Below are 20,189 nucleotides of genomic sequence, written 5' to 3'. Positions count from 1 at the left end.
GCTACCAGCGATCCTCCTAGAAGCGAAATCTCTATCTAGCCCTTTTGGAATCGGTCGCCTTCTCCATTTTTCTAACAAGACCGACCTGCACAGGGTTCTCCTTTTAGTCTCGTAACACTAAATATGTTTCTCTATTAAACTCTGTATGTACAAAACCTCAGTGTCAACACAATTCTTAAAAAAAAAATGAATTTCTTCTTATTTCAATCTAAGGGCTAGAGTGAACAAGAAACAAACTGCTATTATTATATTACCGTCACTATAAGACAACATACTGTACTTTACAGTATTATCAACAGATATTGCTGTGTAATGTCTATATCTGAATTCAAATAATTGATACAAACCATATTCAATACATCACAGTTCCAAGGGGACATTGATTTAATAAGTACTTCATAAAAAAATACTAATTAGAACTATACTAAATAGAATTTAGAAAAAAAGAGTAAAGCACAAAATATTGCAATCAGACACAGATACACAGATACTTAATCCTCTATAGCCTGCTATGTATGTTGGGACTGAATTGCCAAGAAGGCAGTTTATTGCTATTGGTGTGAACAAGTGAACAAATATGCAGACTGCTTGTGTTATCTCCTCTTAGAGTCAAGGCTGAGGATAGTGGTGAGCTCCTCCCCATTTCATCGTGTCTACAACAGAGCCGATATGTCTGTTGTTGTTGTGGACTTGTTCTTGGCTATGCTTGAGAATGAATACACAGCTTTGGTGCAGCAGGGACATGCTCAGATCATTGTCAACAGTTCCCCACCTACAGTGACCTTGACATTTTTGTTTCTTTTATTACTGGTTTATTAAAATGTCACTTAGAGCTGGGATTTATGTATAGGCTTAGGTGTCAAAGGACTTGGCTCTGTTACATCAGCTGCAATCATTTCAGCTGCTGGGAATATATATATCTGCCAAGCCTGGTCCTGAATGGAGGAGAAGAAAAGGGAAAAGTTCAGGGGCAGTGAGTATAGACCTGGAGTTGGCTGGAGACCCTGCATTCTGGAGTGCACTGTAGTGAAAAAGAGTCACACCACTCCCACTGCCTGCATAGAATTTGTAACTATAAATAATAGTAATGTTTTATTTTAGGTGAACATTATGAAACATGTATGAGTTGCATTCGATACACATCTGGCTAGCCAGTACAGTGCAGATTTTTGTAAAGGCCCTATTACATGTTGTTAGTAACACTTAATACTTCACATTGGTTAGCATTGCTGTCTCACAGCGCTTGGGTCCTGGGTTCGCGGGAGTCTGTCTGCATGACATTTGCATGTTCTCTACATGTTCACATGGATTTCTGCCAGCTGCTCCAGTAACCTTCCAAGGTCCAAAAACATGCTGGTACAGTAGGTTAACTGGCTTCTGGGAAAACTGGCTCTGGTGTGAGTGTGTGAGTGCATGTTCGTGTGTGCTGTGTGATGGACTAGTGACCCATCCAGGGTGTACTCTGCCTCATGATTGCAGGGATTGGAAAGTGGTTAGAAAATGGATGGATGTGTGCTTTATAGGTATCATTAATAAACCATACATTAGACAATTGTATTTGACAAACTTGCATTAAGTTATTTTTTGTAATAACCTGTGTGCATCTCATACCATACTTTTGAAATAAAACTGTTGAGTGGACTCAACTGCCCTTTGGGGAGAAAAAAAACTTCGAGGGAACATTGGTTGTATGTTTTGGGTCTTCAAAAAACAAACTGAACGTTTTAAAATGTTTCATCATTTGAGAAAATGTGTCAAAAGACGGGTGCCATTTGAATAGCATTTTGAAGTAATGAAATTCCTCATGACAAAGTAGAACAACATTTTTCAAAAAAAAATATTTTGTGTTCATACAAAATACTGTACATATAGTCATTCCTGTGTTGTGAATTGAGTTATCTGCTTAATGCCAGTATCCAAAATAAAAACACAGAAACAGTTCGGTTAAATTGCTAACCCAATTTAACGAACCACACTACTAAATGTAATTTCGTTCAAGTTATACATCTTTAATATGGGTTAATTTGAGCATGAAATTAATTTGCCTGAAATTGATTCACCTAAAAAGGGTTCCAGCTCAGCTGTTAAACAGAAATTTAACAATACATAATTTACGTTTTTTAAATTAACATCTGTTTTCAATAGTTTTTGCTAAGAAGTGGCAATGTGGCACTCCTAACCATATAGCATTGGCAGTTCGAACATAGCTTTATTTCATTAAACGCAAGGACTGTATACAGTGAATGTGTAGGAATGCTCTTGACATAATGCACAAAGTTTTCAGTTATTTGTAGTCTATTTTAGAGATTCCGATTATTTCGTGATAAAATACCAACTTTACTTCAGCAGACATTTCACATGAAATACGTGTTTGACTGACAGACTATTTAAATTAGAGGTATTGAAATACCATATAAAGTATTTCGTAAATAATACTTCCTTATAATTTAATTTTTCACGAAAGTTCTTACGAAAAGATTCATTTCATTTGTATAAACGGCCACCATAACTAAGCAATTTTTATTGAATCTCATAGAAGTGTTTAAGATTCCAAGCAGGCTTTCCAATAATCCGACCAAATATTGGATTAGATTTCCTTGTGGGATTTATGACATTTTGTGAATCTCGGAAAGCTATCCATATACATATTGTCTACCTTTTGCTTTTACCTGAAGACGGAAATCTAAATTAGGAAGTTAGGATTTGCACAAAGTTCTTAAACGAAACGTAGGTTGCTGTAGTTGTAAAGCCGTGTGTTCATTAAAGTCTGGGCGTTGAGATAGCCCAGCCAGTGCCTCGCAGCTATATTTATCAGACTCTCTGGCCATAAAAGGTCGTGACTGGGGCTTCGACATTCCACTGACTGCAAGCATTATTTTTGTTCTGTGGACCGCAGTCCAGTCCACAGCCGTGCACCTATTCACCGCTTTGTCAGGATTCAAAGTTTGTTGGCCCGCGTTTTAAGTTCAGCTTCTTTTTTTTTTTCCTGTAGCAACTTTGAACATTTTAGCTTTGGTAAGTGCAATACTTATATTTCAAAAATTGTATCTCTCGTGATTCCTAAATTGTAACCAATCTATCAGTTGGTCTCATCATTATTATTATTATTATTATTATTATTATTATTATTATTATTATTATTATTATTATTATGCGATGTGTGCTAATTAACGCTTGACATAAACCACAAGTACGAAGGATCAGGTAGATGAGGGGCCATCTGAGCAAAACGTATATGCGTATAGGAATAACCATCAACGATATTTTGATCTGGTATTTAAACTCTAAAAATCTAATTTCAGCAATGCGGCCATTGATAGCACTTGTGGTTTATTAAGAAAAGATAACCCCAGTGACAGTACTGGGATGTCTTTGAGGTGTTTCGAGTGTGGCATTAAGATCTAGCTCCGGCCATTTCTTGCTTTTAATGAGATCTTCTTCTGGTGTGGATGCAGAGCTTGGCACTGAAGCAGGACCCGCAGAAGACTCGGAATAAAGATCGCGTTTGGAGTCGCTCAGGATGTCCTCGGGGTCTTTACCGTTCTACCAGAAACATCACCGGCATTATGACCGCGGGTACCGCAGCACCGCCGTGGAGTCCACCCTCAGTCAGTACCATGTAGAGCAGAAGAGCAGCGCGTCGACCCGCAGCGCAGGGTGAGAGCGCCGCTGGCCTTTTACTGTACGCAGTTCAACATAATACGCAGGGCTGCTGGTTTGTACTGTACATTACAGACGGGTCCAATTGGAATAGGTTTAGGTTTTCGTATTCCAGTTTGTTTGTTTGAGTGATTAGTTCTCTTTATTTTTTTTTCTTAGTAATGTCTTAACATTTGCTAGGTTATTGGTAAATTGAATTTTAAGTATGATTACCAAGTTGTGAATTACATTTCTTTCTCGGAAGAAGAAAGTAATAGTTGACTTTGGGGTGGATAACGTATTAGGATGTTACTATTTCATTCACATTGTTTACAAATGTGTGTAGTCCATGTGGACTGGGACTGGGAAACATAATATGGTTTTTTTTTTTTTAACGATATTACACTCATTAGCTTGTAAACATGCCTTGATGATCCACAGACACTGACGTTCAAGAGTGTTTTGAATTATTCTGCAAAGAGTAATGCTTTTAATAACAGGTTTCTATGTGTGTAAACCTGGCAATATTTTGACAGAAGTCCTGCACATTTTCTTTGAAAACAGAATTAATGTACAGAGCCATAAACCCTGCTACCTCCTCCCATCTGTAGTCCTGTGAAGATAGCTGACTGTAAAAACACAGAAGCTCAGAATGGGTATAAACCCTCAAGAGGCATGGACAACACAATTTTTACATCCTGTCAGCTACAGGTTAAATGTCAGGAACAACACTATTTAGCATTATTTTGTCATTTCACTTTGCAAATTTTGTACCACTCTGAACGAATGCCCCAGAAGTATGGATGTCCTTCAAAATTAATCAGCATCCTACACCTACTTCATCATTAAACAGTACATATGCTATAATCCTCAGTGATGAATCCACTGCATAGCACTTTTGAGTCCAAATAGGAGTCAAACAAGGGCCTGTCATCGCCACAAATCTATTTTTAGTATTTATGAGTGATATAAACTATTTGATAAGACAAGGCTGAAGCTGGAATGCAGTTGATTTACTGAATGGATGGTGAATTATTTAATCTCCAATGACTCCAGATGAAAACTGAACCACCCCATCCATTGCTGATAATGCTGCAGTGTGTGCCTTGACTGAAATCTTCTACAGAAAACTGTAATATACTGTATTTCAAGGCACATGAGAAGATGGAAAGTCCCTTTTACATTCAGAAGACCAAAGTCCTTATTTTGAAATCTTCAAATGCAAGTTTATCTGGTGTATAGGGAGTGCTTCCTGTACCTTAGGGTTAACTTGCACAGACAGCTGATGTTGAAAATGATGGTGAAAAAGAGAAGCAGGTTTTTGAGGATTACGATGCTAAAACTGTAACCAAACTGACAGACTACTGTGAGGTTATCATTCAAACCTTACAGTACAGGACTATTACAGCATACAGGAACCACATAAAAGGATGGAAGGACTGTTCTTGTGTTGTTTTATTTATCATTAGAGAGGACAGACACACCAAAATCAATGTTTTCACCCAAGTAGGCACCACAAACATTAAAGCTGTGATTATCTGTCATCAGCTCCATTAGGTTTGTGGTGGTGTCTGGATGTTTAACTCCAGGGTCCTAAAGTAGGTTCTCTTCTGCTAGCCCACCCAAGACAATCACACCAGAGGAGAACAGACGTGTTTCAAAAATCGAATAAAAGCAAACATGAAGACATGCAGCATTAGGGCCAGATGGGAAGGAGCCCAGCAATTTGACACCCAAAGTTGCCAGAAACACAGAAAGTTGTCAGGAATCAAGATGAGAGCAGTGAAGAGAGGTCACCATGTCCTCATTAAACAACCTTGACCAGATATCTCCCATGACTACAAATATCAAACTTGTTCCCTTGTCAGACCCCTTCAGGTTCACGGAAGACAGTCATGCACAACCGAGAGGGAGAGCCAATGGATGATTTGTGACTTATGGGGGGAAATAAGCAGTGCAGTGCTGGCATAATGATTTTTAGGATTCAAGACAAACTGATGAATATACATTCTGAATGAGTGAGGCTGGAGAAGTCACAGGACTCTGATAAGAGTGAGTGCAAAAAAAGGTGCATTCCATTCACCTGCAGGTAGCTGATTCCACAACAGGAACGTGAGGAATGAGAATGAGCTGGGAGATGAGAGAATGACAACATTGGAACACTTACTGGTGAGAAGAGGCGGGCTGATCAGTTAGCTGACTGACCTGAGAATCTCATCCAGCTGCTGCTTGAAGAAACCCTTCAGGATGGTCTTCAGTAGTTTGACGTTCTCATCTTCTCCAGCAACTGATAAAGCTTTGCAAAGAAGTGATTCTCCTGTTTGCACTCCAAATGTTATTATTCATACTCATGACTTTATGTTCTTGTTTCTCTATTGAGCATAAAGTAGACCTTTGGAATGACGTTGCCAATAGTTTTCACTATTCTGAATACCTGCATCAAAGTCTACCTTTAAACTCTGTTGCTGACTAACGCAATAACTGTTCCAGTTACTGTATTTTCATCTCTTCATTATTGCTTTTAAACTAGGCATTATTCGGGTTGCTCTCTAGAGAAACGTACAACCAAGTGGCCAGAAGAAATTGAGTGTTGAGGTCAAGATGAGAGGGAAAGGGAGAGATGGGATATAATAAGGAGTAATAGAGAATCAGTAATAGAGAACAACCTTTGATGTCTAACATTCAGTCATTTACTTATTCCTGAAATTTTATTAATGGCCAGGTTATATTTTTTATACTTATTGCAAAACATTGTCATAACACAATGCAAAAACAAATGTCTGCCCCACATGATGCACATTTTTTCAAGAAATCCGGCAGGATCTAAATGTATGGTGTACAAAAGTTTAAGAAATGACAAATACACTCTCAGAAAATGAGTTTCTGAATAATTCAGTCAAATACACTTTGATTTATTTCTACTGAAAATGACTTTAAAATGCTTATCAATGAAATGTTAACCACCATAGTACTTTTACTTTATCAATATTTAGTATTTTGTATTGTAGAAATAGATTGTTCCATTTTTTTGTCAATATGCATATTTAAATACATTTATTCTAAAGAATATAGATAATCATTTTCATAATCTACTGTATATTATCAAACAAAAAATAAATCTTTTAACAGAGGAAAAATATCAATATGTATGTATTATGGCCACTACATAATGCTTAAAAATGAAAAATATTTTATAAATACATCCAAATGGCAGTTTTATTGGCACAGTTTATCTTGCAATAACAGTCTCCTACAAGCTTTCTGGAGACCTACAGTACTAAGGTGTTCTTTAAGAGGAAGGCCTCGGTATATTAAGATGTGTCATGTAGTGTATGTTGCTGTAGCAAAAATAGGCAATACTGGACAATTCCTGATGACAATAGACAATGAATCTGAGATATGATCAAGTTTGTGCTGTTGTTAAGCTTATTGTACATACTGTAGCTCCCATCAAAATTTGTACAGAAAGCTGTCATTGATTTAGACATTTTTCCTTTTGTATTTGTATTATGAGGTACCATATTTTTGTATGATCTCATGGCTTGCACATGGGTATTGTTAAAGCTATTGAAATAGCTGTTTTTTGTTTCCAAGATTTCTTCCAAGTGCTGTTCATGGGAATGTTGATTACCCCTGTAATGATGGGGCCTGTGGGACAGTGAGTCACATGGTAAGCTGAGTACATAAATAAGTTGTGTTTTCTCTGGTTTATTATTGTTAGCCTAATGGAAAAAGGCTCCTTATTCCTTGCTGAGCTCAGGTTTGCTATTATATTGTAGCGCTTTCGGGTTCATGTGGGTATGTGCCCTAGCCACTCCTGCCTCAGGTCGGCCCTTCACTGCTGGGGCTCAAACCCAGGTCTCCGGCGTCACTCACCAGGGAACCAGCCAGTTGAGCTAAAGGGAGCTCTCCCCTCACCTGAGGTCCCTGCTATTCACAGGGAAGGGCGGTGATGTCACCGCACTGGTAGGCCGGCTCTCACAACCTGTAATGTCGGCCGTATGCGTTACAATATTAACATGAAAGTTATATTTGGATCATCTCATGAATTTGAAAGCGGTAATGGGTAGAACGCAAATAGCAGATGTAATTATTATTTATAGTACAGTAATAATGTGGAATGGAGATTAACATGTCCAGGTGGCATTCTGGAATGGGCGTTAATGTGAAAATTCCTCACACTGATTTATCTCTTTTCAACCCCCCCATAATCAATAATCATAATTCAAGATGTTCTAAAAATTGGGTCTTTTCTAAGCTGCAGGAAACTATTGTAAACAAGATAAAGCATTAGTAACATACAGAAATGTTCAGATTTCTCTCTGTAGCTCAAAGCTTCACATGGCTAATTAATTAAGTTAATTAATTACGTCTTATGTGTGACTACAGTACATATTCTTCCACAGCCCCGCATCATATGAACAGTAATGTATGAGTGTGTTCAAGAGTTTTGTGAGGTCTTTGGAGAGAACCCTGATCTTAAGAGTCTTGATGTCACCAATGTATCATGACTTGAAAAAGTATTCAGATCTGTCTTATGGTATTCCATTTTGTGAAATTACAGAATCATAAATACATAAAATGTTGTTCCAAAAGTAAATGATCAAACTGAAGACTACTGAGTTGATTGAAATGTCAGCAAAAACCAAAGAGAAAAAATGCAATACGTTGACAAGTCTTTTAGGATCAGTCTGTAACTGTATACACTGATTTGGTGTATTTGGTGCTCATTATTCTTAGTAGATGTGCTTGAGTTGTCTCGCATTGCTTAGGGGGAACTCTTGGGCAAAGCAGTTTTCAAATCTTCCTCTTCTCAATAGAATTCAAGTCAGGACTTTGACTGGGCCACTCAAGCAATTTGAATTTTCTTGTTCTTAAGCCAATTTGGCCTCATACTTTGTATCAGTGTCCTGCTGAAAAGTATTTTTTTTGTCACAGTTTTAGATCTGTAGTAGGTTTTTCTTTTAAGATGCGTTAGTACTCTGCCCCATCTATGTCCCTTATTAATCTGGATAAACTTCCTACTCCCCGTTGATGAGAAGCAGAACTACAGTATAACAAAATGCCGCCATTACCATGCTTGACTGTAATGAATGTGTTGACTGACAGATGTTGGGTTTGTGCCAGCAAACTTGCATTTAGACCAAAAGGTTACTATTTTATCTTGTTTGACCACAACACTTTTTTCCACGTGTTTGTAGTATCACTTTGGTGCTTTGTTGCAAACCACATGCAGGATTTGAGATGTTTTTGTCAGTTCCCCTTATTTCTGTAGTGACAGGAATATTATTGACTCACAGACATTTTCTCAGCCACTGTCCCCTGTAACTGTTTCATAGTTGCTGTTGGCCTGATGGTGGTATCACTAACTGGTTTCCTCCTTGCCCCTATGCTCGGTTTGGAAGAACAGCTTGATCTAAGCAGTCTCTTGGTGCTTTCCATTTATTAATAATTAACTTCACCATGCTCAAAGAGATTTTATCTTTGAAATGATTTTATACCGTTCCTGATCTATCGCTTTATACAACTTTATTCCTGAGTTATCGAGTTTGAAAACAGCAGGGGTGAATCATTGCTTATTAGCTGACTGAGGCCTCTGCATACTATCGTGTGACTCCTTTGCACTTAAATTAATTTAGATTCGCCAAAACAAAGAATTTTTAATACGCAGGCAATCCAGTTTTAAAAATCATTAAATATGTTCCTCTTTCTGTTTGTTTCTTGCTTTGAATACATGAAGTAGATTGTGATGTAACAAATATCTATCACCATGTCAAAGTGTCAGGACAACAGGCTTTAAAGCAACAACTGTGCAAGGGCCTGGGTGCTTTAGCAAGACACTGTACACAATTTTAACATCAAAGGACACAAATACTTGTTACCATTTAAGACAAAATAAATGCATGAAGTGTTTGGGGAGAGTTACCATAATGCACAGTAGAGCATAAAAAGCAACATTAAAAGTTTATGGTTCATGGTTAAAATAAAGGTAAAAAGTCTGCTTCAATATCAGTCAATATGTTTGATTGTTAAATGTAATTCCCATATTCAAGCCTAGAGCTTAGTTTCCATGGTATTACGTGAATAGAGCACCCAACTCCCCCTCTAAATATGTGAGTGGGATGCCAGTGCATAGCAGAGTCTGAACAAGAGTCTAGGTGGATCAGAGCCTTGCTTAAAATACAACAGCAGTATCTGCATTGGGAACCTGGGCTCCTACCCCATGAGATATGAGCACAGTATGCTACACTTCCCTCATGTCACAAATTACTTTTTTTTTAGAATAACCAGACTCTGTTCTGGAAATGTGTGACAGGGATGGGGGATCAAGCTGTTTGAACACTTCCTAAAAATAAAAATAAATAAAAAAATAAAACGTTATTCAGTTATATTAATAAAATGATGGTCACACATTTCTAATATTTCTTTAAATGTTTCCAAAGTTATGATATAGTCATTTGTAAATGTTTCTTTCCGGAGAGTGGGTTGCTATGATTCTATGCCATGGATTCTGTTTTCTTTTACCCCCTTTTAAATATCTTCCTCTGATCTCAGATCTGTTTACTTAATATTAGTATAAAGAGTTTTGATGACCCTTCAGGGAGCGTTATGGAGTTTTTAATACCTATGTTGCTAATCAGTCCAGTAACAAGATATAGCAAACACTCTCACACTCATTTCCTCATGTACAGTACAGAGCTGTGAATGACATTGCCTAGTCAACACTACATTGCATTCCCGTTGAAGGAACAAAAAGGGATTTAGTTTTTCTTTTCATCAAATAAGGATATCAAATATGAAGCTTTGTGTACAACAAGAGCCTAATGTCACAAGAAAATCTTTCAAAGGAATTTATATGATAGCAAGCTATTGTATTTATCTTCCACAGTGTTGTGGAGACACGTAATCATTGATTGAGTGATTAAATGATTGCTTCGAGAATGTTTTTTATATTATAAAACAGCAATCAAAAATTTGTCTGAGTGGAGGAAATCTTTCCGATTCTGTAGAGGAAATATTAAAGTTTGTCATATCAACTATGGCTGAAACATTGGATACATTGGCTTACAAGCATGAGGTGTGAGATCCCTGCTTTTAGCACATGATATTGCCAGAAATCTCTCAGTTATCTTTTGAGAAATAAGTTATTGACAATTTCTTTTTTGCAGGAGTCAGACACGGGGGCTTCTTCTGTTTTTTACTAAATTCACTTAAGCCACTAATTCGGTGCCCCACAGAAAAGTTATTTTTGCAGTATTACAATTGTTACCAGGAAATCAAAAGTTATGCGGTGTTAGCTTGGTGTTATACCGCTTCGGTGTTAATAAAAAAACTCAAGGTTTGGAAGATCGTGAACAAGATGAAATGCAGAAAATGGCACTAATGGAACTGTCTAATCCCCTAGAGCAGGGTTGCCAATTCTGATCCTGGAAGGTCAGTGTATCTGCAAGCTTTCAGTCCCTCTGGGATTTGAATCATCTTATTATCAGTTTAAGTGGGCCAGTTAGTACCTCTTTAGGTGCTGCTAGTTTAAACGCACCTAACAAAAGCTGCAGAAACACTGGAGTCTGAGATCAGGATTCTGTGACCCTGGTCCAGAGTCTACATTTATACACTAAAGATTAAAACGAAGTCAACATCCCTTTCTGCTTTCAAGAGTAAAGGAAAAAATCTCTAATAATAACAAAGGATCTGCCATGCAGTTAAACACGCGTTATCACTTTGATTTGAAGGAGCATTAATTATTGTAACTACTTAACCATTGGAGCATAAAATTGTGGTATCTCCACAGGAGAAAGCATTCTTTGTGTCTCACTGAGGGCTGGCCTCAAATATAAAATTAAATATGTTTTGAATTTCCATAGAGATTCCTCGTGTATCCCACAATGCTTTTTCTTCCTGGTGGTACCTCCTAATTTTAAAACTTTGGAGTCATTGTCAGGATAAATAAAGCACAATGCACTTTGTTCCCTTGATTTATCTTTTTCTCGTTTGATTTATGAGTCCATGTCTCGTGCTTTATTTGTGACAAAGGGCCGGGTTTTGATTGATGATTGTTCCTAAAGTATGCTGATTTTATTTTGTATTCCATCTCAAGGTGCAATTAAAATTGGTGAAACTATAGACCTGTGTAAAACATCTTGAGATCTCTCACTCAGTGAAGAATTCTACCTTGCTGTTAATCATTGAGAACTTAATTTGTAGATATACTGCAAGTATTAAGTGGGCCGGAGATTGATACTCGTGATGACCCTCAGAATAGCCTCAGCTATATTGTTCAAGTGTCACTTGCTCCCCGAGTCCCACAAACCCAGCTAAACCTGTTGGTACTAAGAATTCCTCCCAGAGCTCTTACTCTCCTTCCTCTTATGCTAGAGCTGATCTTATACACGAGGGAAGTGGCCAATTCTATACAGAGCCTAACTGCTCCTCTCCCTTCATCGGGAATCTTACTCCTTCTGGATGCCTATACTTTAGTTAGATATGGTGTGTCTGCCCAATACGTTACTTTTGTCTTAAAGCCAGTTCTCAGTACCTCACTGTCCTGTGATTTAAAGTTAAATCAAGGGATATTAAACTACTTATATGAAAATATGTAACATAGACATATAATCCTTTTTATAGGAAGCTCAGTGCACAGTGTTTGTAGTTTATTATTTACCTACATGTAACACTCTGCACTTATCTCTATTCAAAATCATTTCAGGTGTTTGTCTAGTTTCCTATTTGTCTGAGTCATTTAGAATTTTGTTAGCTGCTTCTAGAGTGCTTTTTAATCCTCTTGTTTTGGAAATCATCTGAGAACATGACTAGTTGACTATTTCATTCCCTACATTATGTGTAGAATTTAGACAGAGCAGTGGTTGTAACACAGATCCCTGTAGTACTCCTTTCATCCATCCATTTTTTAACCACTTCATCCAGTTCAGGACAATCAAAGGGCATGCTGTAACGAAAGCGTTCTTTCCGGACCCTATGCAGGCGACACAATCCGGGGATGGGTGAGGAAAACACAGGGAAAAAAGCATGCGGGAGTCAGGAATGAATACAGGGGGCGTGTCCATGGTGCGCTGGTGTTTGGGGGAGGTGTGGCCGAGGCAAATAATCCAGGAATAAGTCCAAGGGGGAATCCAAGAGAAGGCGAAAATCAAAAAGCGGATGGTCCATCCAAGACGAACAGAATAAAAATGGGAACCGGGCCAGAACTGGCAGGAACAGGAACTTAAAAGCTTGACCGGACCAGGCACTTCCAGGTCCGGGACTCGCCTGGTACGGAAACCAATGCAGAGCCCAGAACAGAGTGAGCGTCTGGCTTTTAAGGGGAATTGAAAATGGGGCTGGAACAGGGAGCAGGTGTGGGAGATGAGTAAAGAACAGGGAATGGCTGGAGCGTCCTTAAGAAGAGGGGTTTATAACGTGACACATGCCCTGGATTGGAAGCCAGTTATTCACAGGGCACACACAGACACAAACACACACACTCATACCAGAGCCAATTTTCCCAGAAGCCAATTAACCTACCAGTAGACCTAGGACTATGGGAGAATACTAGATCACCCAGCAACGAACCCACACGAACACAGGGAGAACATACAAACTTCATGCAGATAGCACCCCAGGTCCAGAATTGAACACAGGGCCTCAGCACAGTTTTATGTCATATATAATTTTTTTTTGACAGACTCACCTTTCCTAAATTCATTTTAAATATCTCCTAAAATCCTATGTGCCATGTGGCTTTTCCTCTAGTTGAGTTCTAATTATCATCTCTGTAATGCATGAAGCATAAATTAGACTGATTGGTCTATAATTACTTGGTTCAGTTTTGATATCCTGTCTGAGCATGGGAGCTAGAGTTGCAATTTTCTAGTCAATTAAATTGGGTATTAGGGAGAGCACAGTGGCACAGTAGTTAGCATTGCTACCTCGCAGTGCTGGGGCCCTGGGTTTAATTCCTGAGATGCTATCTGTGTGGAGTTTGTATGTTCTCTTCATGTTTGTGTCGGTCTCCCCTGGGTGCTCTGGTTTATTCCCACACTCTGAAGACATGGTTATAGGTTCAATGGCTTCTGGGAAAATGCGACCTGGTGTGAATGTGTGTGTTTGTGTCAGTCTGTTCTATGTTGCACTGGTGTCCTGTCCAGGTCATTTCCTGCCTTGGGACTGTTGCTTGCCAGGATAAGCGTCAGCCACCCACGACCCTGTATTAGACCAAGTGGTTGCAGGACAATATTCCTGTCCCAGAATCCTTGCACTGGCTTCCTGTGAGGTTTTGTGTCGGCTGTAAAATCCTCATGCTCACCTGGAAGGCTCTACATGGTTTGGCACCTTACTTATCTGATTTATTATCTTCCTGTTTCCCACCTCGCATCCTTCATTCATCTGATTCTGGTCTCCAGTTTGTCCCCCAAGTTCATTCATTCTATGGGTGACAGGGCATTCTCTTGTTCTTGCCCAAAGCTTTGGAATTCTATCCCCAAGGATATCAGCCATCTACCCTGAGTGCGTTAAAATCCAGACTTAGAACTACCTTCTTCAGAAAGGCTTTTATATAATTGGTAATAATAATATTTTATTATATTACAATATAGATAATAATATATTTTTACTCATTGCATCTGCTACTGCATTTCTAATCCCTTGGGTTTATTTGTTCAAATTTAGATTTTATCTCCAATCTTTGTTAAAGGTTTTCTTTGTTTTAAATGCTTTTTTCTACTTTTCCTGTAAAGCACTTTTAAAAGAAAATGCTTTTAAAGGCATTACGTAAAATAAAATGCATTGTTATTATACCAGTTAGAAAATGGATGGATAGATCATATTACTCCTGTTTTGAGTGAATGTTGAAGAAGTCTTGCTATAGTGTTTAACGCCTGCATACATCTTCTGTACTAGTTCAGTTAAATGTGGAACCTTGTCTTTCCTTAGCCTGAAGCATATTGTCAGTTTCTTCCTTAAAGCATTAAGGAAGGAATGCTTCCTTAATGGAAGAAAGGAAGGTGAGACATTTGGCTCAACTAGCCTGTTGGGTATTTAACACCGGAGTGTAATGTTAATGTAATACATTTGCCATTTCCTTCTCATCTTTAAAATGTTTCCAGTTATCATCTCTGGGACACTTCGCTTCATCTTTGGCTGCTTTAGTACAGTTTAATTGGCCATTAGCTGCATCATTAGGTGTATTATCACTAATAGGTGTAATTCTTTTTTGTTAATTGGGGTTTTCATTTGCTGTAACAATCAGAATTTGTAACAGTAAATTGTAAGATTATGTGATTACTTTTCGGAAGCACTCAAACATAATAATTTACAGTCTCACACATGGATTCTAAATGTACAATATACAGTTTATTGATAGAACCAAAACATGCATAACAAGCAACAAATGGAATACATATCTGTGAAATGATCTTCTGTGAACACGAATGCTGATCGTTCTCTCTGGGATTCTGAAGAACAGGGTTAATAACTTCAGAGTGAAAATACGCAACAACTATAATGTGTTACAGTCTAGCTTCTAGGTTTTATCAGTCTCGTATAAGTGAATTATATTTATCAGTCGTTAACCGGCAAGAATGAAATGTATTCCAGTTTAGATAGGGCGAAATCACAGGCTGGCAATTGGCTGAGATGCCATCAGGTTCGGTCCATGTACTCACCCTACAGAACCTCACCTGGTGTACTGTATATTCCTTTGGGTGATGGATAAGTGACCTTTGACCTGTGGTTTTGGGAAGAAATCAGCCTGGAGCCCACCTGCACTATATATTATTCTCTTTAGCCACATTCCTGTGCCATCCACAGATAGCACCAGGTCAAGGCCCACAAGATTATTAGAAGTCTTTAATAACACTTAATTCTTAGTGAAATAATAGGCCTTGTCGCTACATTGAAAAAACAAAACATCAGTTTTTAACAGCCAAACGTTGTCTCATAAACTTACAGCATTGTGCAAGAATTTATTAGGTTTAACTGTTTATTTCTGAGACACCAATGTTTAACATATTAAATCTCTGCTACAGGATTTATGCCATTCCAGTGAGCTGCATCTTTTTCGCCCTGTAATTAAGGATGCTCATCGTTCATTAACCTGGTCTTCTCAGTGGAATTTTGAGACAAACCATATGACAGGGGCTATTGAGAAAGTATGTTCTGAGTCACGTTTGTGTTGGTCTTGTTCCTGCAGATTGAGAGCTTCCAGGTACTCAAGCGAGGAGAGCAAACTCAGCCCACTGCCCAAGAGAGCCAAGCCAACCTACCTGGCCGTGGACAAAGACAACGAAGTCATCGGTTATGTGGTGCCACTGTTCAGAGGCCGGTGTGTACAGTAATGAGCAAAAAAAACACAAGGCTTCTTCCAGGCAACGTTGTCATTTTTTTGAGTCGTTGTACTGTAAATAAAGGGAGTCCAGTAGCTCATCAGATCAAAGCTTGTCCTAGTTATAAGAGTAATAAGGGGATGGAAAGTACAATTGCCCCTGGAGTGGGACACTGATGTATCGCAGGGTTTTTCGCACCCATGTGTACAGTTTGGTGGCCAGGAGCAAAGGAGCAGTCTGGGTGATTTACCTTGCTTAAGGACCCAGCGTCAGGGTCTGCAGTAAGGACTTGAATCTTGGTTAGAAATCCATATCCCTGAGTAGTAATCTGCACTGAATAGCTTTATCAATCATCAGTGTGAGCATCTGACTCAGTCAGAGCTTTTTTTCTTTTGTTTCATAAGTCATTCTTGAAGGGCTCTGTTATTTTCAATACATAAAACAGTTATTCATTGCTTTTATCTTGACAATACTTAAGTCATAATAATGTCAATATTATCTTCAAGTAATGTCACTGTTATATTTTGTTGTTTGTTAGATTTCCAGCAGTAGAGTTGTATTGCCATAGTTTCAGTGTCATGCCATTTCAGTTTTTTTATTTTATTTTGCATGTACATCAAAATGCCAGTCCATGTTTTATTTGTCCGCACAACAAAGTATATCACACAATAGCCTGAGTTTTCAACAATTTCATTTAACACTCAATTAATAATTGCTGCAACTGTACGTATAAAATCAGCTTTTAAAACTGTATATGAACTAGTTTGAATACATCATGGAGAGTGTAACAGATGAACAGTTAAGGGAACATTCAGTGTCTGTCCTCCTTTTATGTTAAATGAATGCTTCTGTTTGTATGATACATTCAGATAATCCAAAGATATTTCTACAGGTTTTCTTCTTTTTGGATTTTGTGCCTTTAGATACTATACGCTTTTGATTCTTGTTAATAGAAAACCTAATAGAACTTTCGAAAGGTTATTATTAGCTCAGTGTGTAATAGATGCTATGGCAAATAGCAGTCATTTGGTTCACCTAGGTTGTCTACACTTAATTTAGTGTATCATTCCACTGTTAGTGTATTATTGTGTATCAATGTTTAGTGTATCATTGTTTCTAAAAAGATCCCGGTGAATCTTTATGCAGAGTTGGGCATTGCAATCATTCCATACAGCTGATTATGCGACTTTGGGGTTGCCTTGTCTGTTGACGTGCTATCCCAGTGTTCTACAGCAGCCCTGTGAATGACCTGTCTTTCTCTCCAGTGGAGAGAAGTTTGCCTATGGAACGACTGACATAGAGGAGGCAGAGCTGAAGGAGACAGCGGGATACCTGGGCGGGAAAAACGTATTTTCCACTGGACAAGGAGTCAGTCTCATGGCCACCAGCCAAACAGACACAATGGAGGTTGAGAGGTTTGAGAAGAAGTCCAGGAAAGTGGCCATGAGAGAGTCAGCAGAGCGCATTGCTTTAAATAAGAAGGTAAGTAAGCCCAGATCTTCATAGATCAGCCAGAAAACAATGGGAAAATCACAAAGCTGAGAAAATAATCTGATTTGTATAAAATAGTAATAAAAACAATGAAAAATCAATGATGAAGTGAAAGCGTATGGTACACTTCTTCATATGGTAAAAGACGTAATACAGTACGTATCCACAATCAGCAGTGAAACACGACCCAGAGGTCAAGTAATTTCTTGGATGAACCAGCTAATTAGGCATTGCAATAGTCTATCCTTGATGAAATAAAAGCATTTACTAATTTCTCAGTATCAGTAAAAAATAAAGAATTGGTTATTAAATTAAATGAGCTGTCATTAAAAATACATATTTTGACAGAGACTGCCCCCATAGTTCTGTTTGGGCAGTTCTCTCTGCAAGCCAGCTCCATGTGTGATAAGGCCAAATGTATCCAGTGTTACATACTCAAATTACATTTATTTTTAGTGATGGGTGGTTAGTCTTTGAAGGAAAACATCTTGGAGTCATAGGTATTCATTTAATTTGTTGCTATTGTCATGAAAACACGTCTGCTGCATGGCAACATTGGCTATAGAAAGGATTTTGGGAATTCAAAACATGTTAATGAATGTCACTGCGGAGCATTCGGGGGTTTGAAATAGAAATCCTGTTCATTTCTGTCGCTGGCATTAAACCAGGAGATCCTCATCATTTAACAGGGTTCAAGAATCTATGAATGTTTATGAAATCTAAACCACAGAATCAGACAGACACAGAATATACTCTATTGTTCCTAATATGAAGCTTCCTTTCCAAGGGGTGTTTATAATGGTCAGTCAGCAATTTATCATTCTCAAATGTGATACCATCTCAGCAGCAGTGGAAAATTACTGAAGTGGTGCATCTCAGCGCAGTTTGTAAATACTGACAGGACAGATTAGTAACCCTCTTGATGTGTGATGGTGGCAAATAACATTTAACACTCACTTGCTTTTGAACACTTTGAAATGTGATTCACATCATTCAGTATTGTTGATAATAAGGTAGAACACATATCTTCATGCACTATGGCAAAGGAAGAAATGATGCTTTGGTCCTCAGGTTGGTTGATTGAGTAACACCTGTGTTATACAGTAAGAAACAGAGAAAATGCAGCATCCTGATATGTTTTTTGTGCAAGTAACGTATATTTAGAAAATAATAATCAAATCACTGGACATCTCTAAAAATGCTGCCATTATTTAATGTAACTTTATGTAAGAAGGCATTTGGTTCAGAAAAGATTCCAGTCTGAATGACATTCCCAGTAAGCAGTGGAGAATCACCTGCCATCCTCCGTCACTTGACTGGTAGAGTGCTAGAGACGTTTAAAGACATGGAAGCAGAGGATTAATTTTGCCATTGACCTCTGTTACAAACAGATTGTAAGAGAAACTGTTGTTGATGCTGGTAAACACCTTAACTGCCTAGATACTGCAAGACATCCAGATAAGTATAGTTCAAGCTCTTAAAAGAGAGCTAGATAAAATGTGTGTGTTTGTTTTTCCAAAACCCAATTATGAAAGTTCCCTGTTATGGCACCCTGACCTGGGTCTGCCATATTTTTATATTTATGTTTGTGAGGAATTAGAATTTCTTGCTTTTGTTCCTCACAGTGAAAACTGACTTCTTTCCAAGAGACTGTGCTCATAAGTCAGTTCATTCTAAACCTCATTAAGTTGTCAGATCACTGCCTTTGGGAAAAGCAGTTTAATTCTGTTGTCAGCATATGATTCTTATCAGTAGAAGACAAATGAAAGAGACCCATTATGATCTAAATAGCGCTGGTGGGTTTTTTGTTTTTGTTTTAGATCTACGAGACTGAAGAGTTTCACAAGAAGATTAACGAAGACAGCCTGCTGCATGCCCCTGAGTTTGTCATTAAGCCTCGATCTCACACAGTGTGGGAGAAACAGAATGTGAAGTTGCACTGCACTGTTTCTGGCTGGCCTGACCCCCGGGTGACCTGGTAAGTGAATTGTGGAGAAAGCGCCCTTGATCCACTGAATCAAAGGTTTCAAATGTCCAATACGTTGTGTTTTTTGTTCTACATATATATAATGTGTATATTTCCTTGTTATCATACATTCTCTAAAACTGATGCAAAGGTGAAGTAAAGTGATTGGTTCAATTCACTGAACCTATTAGTAATCGGAACAGTACAATTTTTAGAGCAATTTAATTCTCACTCCCGCAGGAGCAGTGTTACTGAATATATATTTTATTTTCAGACTTGTTGACAAAAACAGCCAAATCAGTTTCTGGATTGGCTAGCTTTCACAACATTTGTCTTGTTTCGAGGAAAACGTGGACAGAATTCTGTTTACATATACTGTAGGCTCACGTAGTTCAGGTGGGTACCTGCGTCAGCATGCGTAGGCTGCAAAGGAACAAGTAATAGGTTTATTCCACTTTCAGGACATCCTGCTTTTCATGGAAGCCTCTATATTCCAAAGCTTTATTAGTAGACCTACAGTAGGCTTTATGAGGGGCAAAGTTTACTAAAGTCAACAGAAAGATCATTAGATATCTTTACACTTAATTCCTAGTGTAATAATATGCTTACCGTTACAAAGCAGATAGCTCTGCCTTGAGCACGCAGTATCTCAAAATGGACAATGAATCAGCAGTGTTCAGGTGAACAAGTAGGCTCGAGGGGAATACTCAGTGTCTCCAGTAAAGGTGCTCACCTGGAGCGCTACTGAATTAAGTTTGGGACGTATTAGCTAG

At 38.3% G+C, this 20,189-nt stretch overlaps 1 protein-coding gene across 2 annotated transcripts in view; it reads left to right on the top strand.

Annotated features, from left to right (window-relative positions):
- Positions 1-2,853: 2,853 nt before the first annotated feature.
- Positions 2,854-20,189, top strand: part of myom1b (myomesin 1b) — a 70,420-nt gene continuing 53,084 nt past the window's right edge. For both annotated transcript variants that reach the window (XM_088643443.1, XM_088643442.1), the window contains exons 1-5: positions 2,854-3,015; positions 3,456-3,657; positions 15,827-15,958; positions 17,225-17,441; positions 19,271-19,428. In XM_088643443.1, the coding sequence (XP_088499569.1) occupies positions 3,521-3,657; positions 15,827-15,958; positions 17,225-17,441; positions 19,271-19,428 (644 nt within the window). In that variant the 5' untranslated portion in view covers positions 2,854-3,015; positions 3,456-3,520. The remainder of the gene's footprint in view (positions 3,016-3,455; positions 3,658-15,826; positions 15,959-17,224; positions 17,442-19,270; positions 19,429-20,189) is intronic.

Source organism: Lepisosteus platostomus, chromosome 8 (genome assembly GCF_059453375.1).
Source record: "Lepisosteus platostomus isolate fLepPlt1 chromosome 8, fLepPlt1.hap1, whole genome shotgun sequence".
NCBI lineage: Eukaryota > Metazoa > Chordata > Actinopteri > Semionotiformes > Lepisosteidae > Lepisosteus > Lepisosteus platostomus.
The sequence above is the reverse complement of the archived record's forward strand: the minus strand, read 5'-3'. Positions and strand labels throughout refer to the sequence as shown.